The sequence below is a fragment of the Sinocyclocheilus grahami genome, unplaced genomic scaffold (assembly GCF_001515645.1).
Source record: "Sinocyclocheilus grahami isolate Dianchi unplaced genomic scaffold, SAMN03320097.WGS_v1.1 scaffold5.1, whole genome shotgun sequence".
NCBI classification, from domain to species: Eukaryota; Metazoa; Chordata; class Actinopteri; order Cypriniformes; family Cyprinidae; genus Sinocyclocheilus; species Sinocyclocheilus grahami.
Genome location: NW_015505184.1, coordinates 5,765,233 through 5,777,498, shown reverse-complemented (window position 1 = coordinate 5,777,498; position 12,266 = coordinate 5,765,233). Strand labels below are relative to the sequence as shown.

General features: G+C 38.1%; 1 protein-coding gene across 2 annotated transcripts in view; it reads right to left on the bottom strand.

Annotated features, from left to right (window-relative positions):
• The window catches only part of tgfbr1a (transforming growth factor, beta receptor 1 a), a 94,773-nt gene that overhangs the window by 31,889 nt on the left and 50,618 nt on the right, over positions 1-12,266 (bottom strand). For both annotated transcript variants that reach the window (XR_001609226.1, XM_016272203.1), the window contains exons 2-3: positions 3,699-3,932; positions 607-846 (exon numbers count right to left, since the gene is read on the bottom strand). Coding sequence is in view for 1 of the 2 variants with exons in the window: in XM_016272203.1 (XP_016127689.1) it covers positions 607-846; positions 3,699-3,932 (474 nt within the window). In the remaining variant the exon portion in view is untranslated. The remainder of the gene's footprint in view (positions 1-606; positions 847-3,698; positions 3,933-12,266) is intronic.

Genomic DNA, 12,266 nt, shown 5'->3' with positions numbered 1-12,266 from the left:
ATTTTGTCAGAATACACAGTAATGTCAACTTGTAAAAGGAGAAAGATGCTTTTTGCCCTTATAATGATGTAATTGCAGCATCTGCCAGCAGGGGATAACAGAGCCATGCAGACCAGCCAAACCTTGAACCTTTGACATATACTACGCACAATGTTTGATATGAGATCATGACAGTCATCCAGAAGCTAAAAAAACAAATATTCCATCTGAGGCACTGCCAAATGTAGTGTTTCTTGGCTTGGACAAAACGCAATCATGATAGCTTCTGGACTAAAATCCTTGACTAAAGATAAAGCCTGCAGTGATTCCAGCTTGGCATGAGGCTTATAACATACGGAAAGCATTAAACTGTCAATTTACACATCCTCAATTGTTCCCAAGGGGCTTTGAAAACAAAGTTATGGAAAATGAAATTGGCTTGAGCGTACTTTGGGGTTTATGATGGGTATTACAACAAAAACAACCTGCAAATACATGAAATTACCAGGGAATTTTGGTGATTTGATGAGAATCTTTGCATAATAAGTGACACTAGTGACACCGAAATCTTAGAAAGCAGATAGGGGAAACAACAACAAGCTATTAATAGTATGATCTGTAAAATACCTGAGCCTGATCCAGAAGTGGTCATGTCATAGATGAGGTCCTTCAGCGTGGTGCCATCAGCGAGGAACGGGTGGTCCATAGTGGGGTCTTCCTCACTTGGCACATGATGGTGGATGATGGAGCGATTATGGCACATGTAGAAGAGCAGCACCAGCATGAAGCTCAGCACGCAGATGGGGATGGCAATCACCGCGGCCAAGGCTATGGAACTCAGAGACTGGGGTTCAGTATCAGGCAACTCTGAAACCGGAAGAAGCAAAACACATGCTTTTTAGGCTGTAAACTAGTGGTTCCCAATCAAGGAGAAGATGTACGACATTGACATATTTGAGTTTTTAATAAAATTACCAGAATTACCAGACATACATATCAACTTACATAGGAGGGCCTTCAAATATTCTATGGGACAAAGGAAGGCTTTTTGAGAACTACTGCTGTAAACACATTGATGCAACAAAATAACTACCTTGTAATAAAAGGTGTTACACACACTAGAGCATTGGTCACAGTCACACTGAAAACATTTTCTAGCCAATAAGAGAACAAAAATCAAGCTTGCTACATTTTAATAGGCACCACAAGATATTGATATATAGATATTCTTTTGACTTTATAAAGTGTAGAGGAGTAAACGACTATCTAAACATAAAATGTCTGTTTTGTACATCCATTCACGGTAATGCTAGTCCCTGTTCCTCTGCATTTCAATTTGAACCAACACCAAGACATTTTAGTTAAACTATTGAAATTATCTATTATTAACATTTAAAGGGGTCATATGATGCTGCTAAAAAGAACATTATTTTGTGTATTTGGTGTAATGAAATGTGTTTATGCGGTTTAAGGTTAAAAAAACACATTATTTTCCATATAATGTACATTATTGTTTCTCCTCTATTCCCCTCCTTTCTGAAACGCGTCGATTTTTACAAAGCTCATCAGTCTGAAAAAGCCAGGTGTGCTCTGATTGGCCAGCTATACAGTGCGTTGTGATTGGCCGAATTCCTCAAGCATGTGACAGAAATGTTACGTCCCTTACCATATTGTGATACCTGCGGCAACCACATGTGACGACCCCGGGCTGGACTCTAATACGTCCACGGTGAAAGACGATCTGGCGATCGACAGCGCAAAGTTGAAGTATTTCCTCAGTGACCAGCACGGATCAGCTCCAGGCATGACGAAGCGATATCGTCCTCATTTAGAAGGCCAAACAAAGTAGTTTCGCTTTCACAACGAAACACACAGTGCCTTCAAGACATGGCGGCGGCGGCAACAATACTACAGCGAGAATAAAAGTTACGCCTTCTTTCTTTGTGTGAACATTTGGGCGGCGTTATGCAAATCTTCCCAGATAGTGACGTAGACATGTGGGGGTGTGTTAGAACGAGCCGTTTTAGGTAGGCGTGGCTGACTCTTAACTTTTATAAAGAATATATCTCTTTGGATTTGAGACTTTCAGACTTTACAGATCTTCTTTATGCACCAAGAGCTTGTAACACTCCAAAGAGATAGGAAAAATTTAAATCGCATCATATGACCCCTTTAAAAGATCAAAGCAAGTGAAACTGTGTTGAAAGCTATTTCTGTTGGTACGTGAATTTTCATGCATGTTATTTGTCCTTTATTAGTTCTTTTGTGACTATTTTTGAGCTCCAATGGTGAAAAGTGGCTGAATCAATTTATACTGATGGACTTGTGATTTGTGGCATAAACACATTTGGTGAAGTGCACTGCACTGCACATTTCCCATCAAGCCAAATTCAATTGCAAGGGGATTGGGATTTATTTTTATTTTTTTTTGGAATATGTGGTCTAAAACATCTGGTCTGCAGTAATTCTGCTGGTATACTTTTGAGTGAGGCGTACTTGTGGCTACTTGTGGTTGTTTGGAGCACCTTGTTAAAAAATTAATTAAATAAACGAATAAACATTAACTAAAATAAAGTTTTATGCTTAGTTTATGTGATTTTCGACATATACAGTACTGAAGATAAATAGAATAAACAATCCATTTGTAATCTACTATAAAAAGTGTTTGAGGAAAAAACGCTCATAATAAAGGAGTTTAATTAACGTTAATAAAGCTTGATATCCCACTGGATAGATATTCAATAGCAATAAATAAATTAATAAATGCATGAAAAAAATTGTTCTTCTGACCTATTGTGAATCCCTGCTACTCCGAATTGTGATTATAATATCAAGGTAAATAATTAACCATTATGGTTTTTCTCACAATTGTGCAGCCCTAGTCAAAACCATCTACAATAGACAGCGAAAGTGTAAAGTATGAAGTATGGAACGATATTCCGGACAATTTTCAAATAGAATAGCAAATTGTATTTTCAATTGCGTTTTCAATATGTGGACGCATATCCTAAGACATGGGAAATACAGTTGCAAATGGACTTTGCTTTTTCATTTGAAATTTGGCCGTCACTGTGCGTTCGCGAAAGCGAAAATGCAAACGCTAATGCAGGATTTGCAATTGCATTTGGATTATGTCACAATTTATGCGTCCACATATTGAAAACGCAATTGAAAATACAATTTGCTATTCTATTTGAAAATTGTCCGGAATATCGTTCCATAATGAAGGGACCTCCACGAGCATCATTAAAAACATATACTAGTAATTCACTTATTCATTTCTGGTGCACTACTGCAGGTTACATCAAAGTTTCAAATCACAATTTCTTTTAATTGAAACACAAGGCTCAAACTAATGAGACAAATTAAGCAACAGAGCTGGCTTGAAAGAGCCAAGCACTTATGTCTCTAGCATCATTGCGAAGTGGAGCGCATGAGAGCTATATATTCTTTACTAAACATCTCTATCTGTGACGCGGGAGCCAGTGTGCACTCCAAGGTTAGTAATAGTATCTTTCATACAAGTGACATGGAAATGTATTGACAGAATGGGTCTTGCTCCTGTGAGCTCAAGGTAAAAAAAAAAAGATTTAATCAATGTACAGTCAAAGAGACACAAGATTTGAAGGCATTATAAAAGCACTATACTGCAACACACTCTATAATCCAAGTATGAAGTTATAGAGACACAATCTTTGAAAATCATATTGTTCTCTCACCTGGGTTGACCTTTGGGTTCTTGTTGCACATGTGCATGTCGCAGCAAAACGGATGCTTGCCGTTGTTGGAGGGGGCGCATTGGAAAGGCCTGTCCCGTGGGTAAAGATCATCCTGCTGAATGCACTGACTCTCCTGTGTCACAAATTGTCCGGCAGACTTTGCAATGACAGCAAAACACAGGCCAGTTGTGTTGCATGTCCGATTTACACATCGCTCACAATAACACAGCAATCCTGATTCAGAAAAGAGAGACAAAGAGACTTTAGTTTAGGACACATTTAAATAGCCTGCTTGTTAATTTGCATACGAAGTGTCCAAAACGGATTCACCTATTCATATAATAAAAAACAACATTAAATAATTTTTAATCTTCATCATAAAGAATTTAAGGTTAGGATGTACACTACCACAGATTTTTGAAAGAAAAACATACTTTAATTAAGCAAGGACATGTTACTAATTTTACAAAGATTTTATATTTCAAATAAATTATGTTCTTAAGAAAAGAGACTTCTTTCAAAAACACTGAAAAATCTTACCAACCCTAAACATTTGAACGGAAGTGAAGTTGAATGTATAACAGAAGAACACTGGGACTGGTCACTGGTCACCTCATTCACTCAAAGAGTTCTACACTGTGATAAATTAATCTTTTGAAGTACAGATATTTCATGTAGTCTCTCAATATTTCAGTAAGACTGTACACTGTCATGCCAATAAAACATTTATATTTCAAACTCAATGCAAGGTCATAAAAATGGTGTGACACTGAAAACTGGTGTAATGATGCTGAAAATTCATCATCAAAGTCATCATAGGATTAATCAATAATATTTTAATATAGAAAACTGTTATTTTAAATTGTAATAATATTTCATAATATTACTTCTTTACAGTATTTAACCAATAAATGCAGCCTTGGTGAGTACAGGAGATCATTTAAAAAAATCTCACCAAGTGGCAGTGTATGGTTAAGATCTAAAGGAAAGCATTAGGAAACTAACCTATTAAAAGGATAGTTCACCTAAAAACAAAAAAAAAATCTGTCCTCATTTACTCAGCTTCATGTTGTTCCAAACCTGTGTAGGATATCAGACCGAATCAGACAATCTAAGATTTGGTCAAAAACATGATTGAGGCACGAGGAGTCAAAACATTCCACAAGAGGCCCAAGACAACAGGATGTCATAAATCAGACCCGAGCATTAGCCAGTCTGAAGCAAGGCTAACAAACTCTTTCACAGAACAGTTTTCAACAATTTGAACCTCATTGAGCAAGCTCAATGCAAGGGTTAATTAAGTGGTTGTTCAGATCTATGCAATTGCACATAGGCTATTGCTGTAAACTTGGGATTTCACATTTTCATTCTCTTAAACTAATTATTTCCTCACTCTCTCTCTTTCTGAAAACTTGTGTGAATGCGTGTGTTCATGTGTTAGATTAGTTTATATGTCTTAGATTTATCCAATAAAGCCTTATTTATATTGAAAAGAGAAGTATCTTGTGTTTTGTGCTCACAAGTTAATGTCTTAAACTGCCGATCTTGTTACATATGCTAATTAATAGTGTTTTCACTATATTTTGGATATGAATATCCATTGCAGAATTGATGTCATACGGCTCGTTCACTGACTCGCTGGCCGTCTCAGTGATCAGCCGTAAACAGTGATTCTGTCCTAATTCCCTTACATATTAATGGTGGAGTTCCCTTTAAAATCTTAAATGATTCCCTTTGAGCTAAATTGACCTGTTTCCCTTACACCTGTATGACTTTCTTTTGTGGAGAAATGTCTGTTGTTGTTTTTTTGTTAACACAGTAGAAGTCAATGGGGTCCAATGCTGTTTGAACTTGAGGGTGAGTAAATGATTAGAGATTTTCATTTTTACAGTTTGCATGGTAGAACAGTCAGAGAACTAACATTACATTTACAAATTGGCTTCAAACATATCACATTTATCCCTCCTCTTGCGCACTTCCCCATAGACTGTTGCTTACATTAGCTTTATCTCCTGATGCAATTTTTCATGCCTCTAAAATGACTGACAAATTCCTTAACTCAGGGCAATAAAGACCATGTAGATAAAAAGCAGAGGCAGAGCTGGATAAAAACACAACTGTCTCTTGGGACAAATGCAGTTAAAAATCAATGGTAAAGTCTTTGCACAGGCTGTATACCATAACCGTATAAACATCTAGTGTCATCTTTGCTCCTGCTGTTTTATTCATGAGAATGTAAGAATGTACGTTCCTCATTGCTGTATTTCATATGATGTTCACTATTATGACAAATGTGGTCTCTGGGGCAACAGGAGGATGTTGAAATGACTCCTATTTACTGAAGCTCTTGTCATTGAACTAACTGGAATCATACCTTGTAATAATCTTTTCATTTAAAAAAAAATCCACCTGTAAATGACAAAGATCATCCTTGAGAGAGTAGTGTTCTCAAGGTTTTTAGGAGTATCTTGCTCTTCTCTACTGCATATAAACTTCTGTTAATTGTTTAAGAATTTCTCTTTTGCTTACTAAAAAGCATCACAGATGCAGGCATCAAGATGCAGATAATAGCATGTTTAGAAAGAAAAGAGCAGGAGAGAATAAAAATACATCAGTGGTAATTGGACCACCATCCCAAAATTTCATGAAATGGAAAAATAGACAAAGACTGGCATTTAAGATAGATAGGAAAAGATCCAAATGGACATAGAAACTCTAAAGGGATAGTTACCACAAAAACAATTAAGTTACAGTGGTAAGAAAAGTATTAGTTGTTTTTTTCTGCATAAATTGGTCATAAAATGTCATCTGATATTCATCAAAGTCACAAGTATAAACAAACACAATGTGCTCAAGCTAACAACACACAAACAGTTATAATCTTTCTTGTTTTTATTTAACACATCCCAATAAACATTCACAGTGCTGTGGAAAAAGTATGTGAACTTTGTAAGTGACTTCCTTCATTGTTGCTATACCTACTTGTTACCAACAGAATGATGATGTGTATTTTTCTCAAATCTTGATTTGTTTAAATATCATATTTGTCCATTTAGTACTGGCCTTCAGAAGCTACAGAAGAAACTAACATTTTCCCAGAAGACAAAATAAGCATGATTTACCCCAATCATCCTGTTCAAAAAGTTTACACCCCGCCTCTTAAAGGGGACATCGGATGCAAAATTCACTTTTACATAGTGTTTGCAAATGTGTCTTAGCAGTGTGTGGACACAACCACCCTACAATAATAAAAATCCATTCAGTCCTTTTTTTAATCCCCCAAAAACCTAAACAGTCCCAATTATCAAGCAGTTTTATGATGTCATACTGCTCAGGCCCCGCACACGGCCACTGATAGCAGTAGCTCGTTTTCATTTATAGAGTCATGCACCGAAATGGGTCGCTGTGAACAGAGCTGTTTAGATCAGAAAAAAAGTGTGTTGTTTTACATGACCATTGGGGAATTTGAACCAAAGTATGTTGCAGCCATTTCATGAAGACCCTAAAGAACCATACCAAATGGGCATCCGATGTCCCCTCTAATGCATTGTATTTCTTTCGTGAGCATACCAAACAAGGGACTCATGAACAACTCATGAAACTCATCACAAAACAACAAAAATAAACAAACAAACAAAACAGTTCATCCAGGTAACAGCAACAAGGTAAAGTTCATTTGCTTTTTTCACAACACTGTAAATGTTTAATGGGATGTGTTAAATAAAGACAGGATATATTATAATTGTGTGTTATTAGTTTAAGGATCATTGTGTTTGTCAATACTTGTGACTTTAATGAAGATGACATTTTATGGCCAATTAATGCAGGAAACCAACTAATGGGTTCTGTTGTATTACAAATTTATAAAATGTTAAATCTAGGTTCCAATGTAATAGAATATATACTGAAAAAGTTATGTACCTTGTGTTTTACATTTTGAGGATGACCTTTTTTAAGGAGATGACCAAAGGATGACCTTTTTTAAGGAGATCAAATCAGGAAGCCCAGGTGTCTGAGATAATGACCTTTTGTCTTTATGCTCTTCCTGATCATCTGGCTTTTTAAGCTCAAAGCACAGCTGTACCTTTGTCTCTGTGATAATGCGAAAGTATGGCAATACTGTTAGACTGATTGGATCAGCACCTATGCATTGAATGACACTGTTATACTGAAGAGATCAAGGCTGGGAAAATGGCTGTGTCGGGCTGATTCCTGTTCTTCATTTGCATGTTATGGGTTAGATTGTCTCCACCTCTACGGAATGTATCCCGCCCCCTTAAAATGTATATTAACTACAAAGTATCACTACGTTAGTCAGACTTTTGATGACTGCAGCGCCACGCAGCGTGTTCTCAATAAAGAACTCTGCTGAAGATACCCAAGAGTCTCCTGTTCTCTGCTTCGACGAGGAAAAAGTTTCCTACAGTTTTGGTGCCGTGACCCGGATAGAGCTCCTCACCTGAATCCAGAATGAAACTTCAAGCTCAACAAAGATCTGACTTCGTTCCAGATTGAATCTTTCTGTACAATCAAGGGTTAGTGAGTGTCACACTATCTAAAAGACCAGTACAAATTTGTTATCCTCTGCACCGTCAGAGAAGAGTTAACAGACAGCTGTAGGGTTTAGGTGCATGGAAAGGCTATAAGTTATCCTCTAAAAAAATGTATTTTAGAGATGAAGGTTATCCTCTGTTTCGGCAGGGAAGAATTGGTTATCCTCTGTTAAGGCAGGGAAGATTAAAATTACGTGTTAATATTTGTTACCCTCTGTTTCGGCAGAGAAGAACTGGTTACCCTCTGTTTAAGCAGGGAAGTTTAGCATTACGTGCTAATATAGGTTATCCTCTGTTTCGGCAGGGAAGAATTGGTTATCCTCTGTTAAGGCAGGGAAGATTAACATTATGTGTTAATATTTGTTACCCTCTGTTTCAGCAGAGAAGAATTGGTTTCCCTCTGTTTAAGCAGGGAAGTTTAGCGTAAAGTGCTAGTAATTTGTGTTATTTGCTTTGCTTTGCCAAGGAAGGTTAACAATTATAAGAGCTCCGTGCTAGAGTATCCTCTTTGACTAAGAAATTGAACCACAACAAAGCTGCAGAAAAAACTGATGTGGAAGAAGTTAGTCAACCTGATAACAATTATCCTGACTTACAAGCTTTCTTTGAAACAGATGTAGCCATCCAATCAGTAACTGATGTGCCTGTAGATTCAGTGAAGGTATGTGGTGCTAGGAGAAGATCTCAGGGAATTGAGGGAATTGAAAGTGTTCTTCCCAACTCTTCTGTTGTCCAAGTACAAACTGTTGCCAAAGCGCTAGGACCTAAAGATATAGAGAGACTATCCCAGAGCTTACCCTCAGCACGCACAAATTTTTCTGAATTTAGAAGAGCATTGATCAGCAAAATGCATCTCTATGACATGTCGTTAGAAGTTACACAGCTGATGTCACAAATTCTAACTGAATCTTAATTCAACAGTTTTGAGTCTGCTGTTACTTCTGAACTACAACATGCCAGTAAAGGCGATTTGAGAGAAGGTGTTTTGAAAATTCTAAAGAATATTCAAAGGAAAGAAGAAACTGTGAGTGAATACACTGAAAGGTTTTGTCAATCAGCTGTAACTTACAGTGGAATAGTTGATGATCCTGAAAATGTGCTAGATGACAAGGGACCCCTAGTCCGCATCTGGTCAGATGGCCTTGTAGCCAAGTACAGAAAAGCCTTGCCATTCCTAGATCTAACTTGGTCTAACAGAACTCTCAGAAGTAAACTAGACAGGTTAGCTACATGGGAAAGAGATGCTGATGTTAAGGCAAAAGTGAGAGTAGCAGCAGCTACGTTTAACACAACAAATCAAGACAATAGATGGCCTAAAAGAGAAGGCAAATGCAACTACTGTGGAAAATTAGGACATTGGGAGAAAGAGTGTAAGAAGAAGTTGCAAGATAGTAGAAGAAATACTATGCATAATTCTGCTCCTTCTCAGCCCGCCTACAACCCTGAAGTAGTTCCGCCAGTGTCCACTGAAACTTTAGGACAGCTTGTTCAGGCTTATCTAAAAGCACAACAAGAACAGGGATGTTTATCTGGTGTAATAGGTGAAGATTCTGTTTTGTATGAAACCCCGCCCATAGAGGTACAATTAGGCCCGAAAACTCTGACTACAAAATTACTATGTGCTCCATTAAATACAGGTGCAATTCTAGGCATGGATCTATTGAGACAAGTACATCTAACTTTAGACATGGCCTCAGAATCTGCTAGCATAAAAATTTCCTCCGCACAAGTTTCTACCAATAATGCAACCACTCCTGAGTATGCTTTCTTACAAAATCATCCAATTTGGGCTAAAGACAAGGATGATTGCGGGTTTTTGACAGGTGTAAAATTGACAGGAACTCCACCTCCTGTTACCAAACAATATCCGAACAATAAGGAAGCTATACAGGGAATCAAACCTATTGTAGAAAAATTGCTGAAGCAAGGAGTGCTAGTTAAAACCAACAATCCCTGTAACTCACTCATATGGCCCATCAAGAAATCCAATGGGACATGGAGACTCACCATAGACTACAGAGTAGCCAATAAACATATTAATAAAATCACAGCCCTAGTAGCAGATCCCTCTACAATTTGTAATGGCTTACCATTAGATTGTAAGATTTTTTCAGTAATCGATATGTCTAATGGATTCTTTTCTGTACCCTTGCACCCTGACAGCCAGACATGGTTAGCTTTCACAGTTGACTATGAACAATACCAGTGGACACGTTTGCCACAGGGATTTCAGAATTAACCTACCTTATACCATCAGGCTGTCAGATGTGATTTGTGTGACCCAGAATGCCCAGTCAAACAGTCCACTATGATTCAAGATGTCGATGATATTTTGATCGCCTCTACAGACCATGAGGTACATCAAACTGAATTAGCAGTATTGTTGGACTATTTGCAGAAAAGAGGACACAAATGCAGCTTTCACAAAGCTCAAATTGCTAAAAACCAAGTCACATTTCTGGGTCAAACAATTGGTGCAGGAAATAGATCTATTACACAGGATCGAGCTGCTTCAGTCAAAGCCATACGTTCACCTAATACCATTAAAACACTCATTCGAAAAAAAATCATTTTTAGGAACAGCAGGTTACTGTAGACCTTGGATTGAAGAATATGCCTCAATTGCTAAGCGTCTCTATGACTTGTTGAAAGGCCAGGTTAAAGATTCCGATACTGTTTGTTTGGAAGAAATTCATCTCAAAGCTTTCAATGATTTGAAGAGAGCACTATGTCAAGCACCAGCATTAGGAATTGCACAATCTGATAGGCCCTTTGTGCTTTATGTACATGAACACTTAGGCTTTATGACTGCATGTCTAATGCAAGATCATGGGGGCAGTTTACGCCCAATTCATTACTATTCTGGTAAACTTGACATAGTCGCTCAAGGGATGGGCCCGTGTCTTAGAGCAGTGCAGGCATTTCATCTAGCTCTTCAGGTTTCATCAGGAATGGTGTTAGGACAGACTGTAAATGTAAGATGCCCTCATGCAGTTTCCGCACTAATGAATCAAGCAAAAGTCACTTCTGTCACCTCCTCTCGTTGGGGAAATTGGTTAACAACCCTCACAGCCCCGAACATTGTTTTACAGCGTGCGCCAGTCACAAACCCATCCTCATGTATGATGTCTGCAATGACTGAAGTTGTGTTAGAGGATGAAAGTGAAATGACTCACAATTGTGTTACGCTCACATACGCAGCTACGAGTGAAATAACAGAAACTCCCATAGAGAATGCAGAATCTGAGTTGTTTGTTGATGGTTCAGCTCAAGTCATTGAGGGTAACAGACGAGCAGGTTATGCAGTAACTTCCACCACTGAAGTTGTAGTTTCAGGCCGTCTTCCAGATCATTTTTCAGCTCAAGCTGCAGAACTAGTAGCCTTAACTAGAGCATGCACGCTAGCTTCAGGATTAGTTGCAAATATCTACACTGATTCTAGGTATGCTTTTGGGGTGGTTCATGATTTCGGTGTCATTTGGCAAAGTAGACAGTTTCTAACTTCTGCTGGATCCCCGATCAAGCATGCTGGATTAGTGAAAGATTTAATGTTTTCCATGAAACTTCCAAAGAAATTAGCGGTGATCAAAGTGAAAGCACATCTCACAACTAATACTATGGAAGCTAAAGGTAATGCTCTTGCTGATGTAGCTGCTAAACAGGCTTGTTCCTATGCAACTGTACAAGTGTGTTCAGGTAGTACAGCACAGAAGACAATTCTGCCTCCTGAATCAATTATTGATCTGTACAAAGACGTTCCTCTATATGAAGCATGGACATGGCTAGACAAAGGAGCCACAGTGGATTCATCTCGCTGCTGGACCAAAGAGGGGAAGTATGTCGCTCCCGAATCACTGCTGCCATATTTGGCTCAACAAATACACAATTTGGGTCACAGTGGTCCAGCAACGATGAATCACAGGTTTTCAAATCAATGGTGGAATCCAAAATTCAGAAATGTAGCCACCGAAACAGTCAAGAGATGTGTTACATGTCAGAAAAATAATGATGTGCC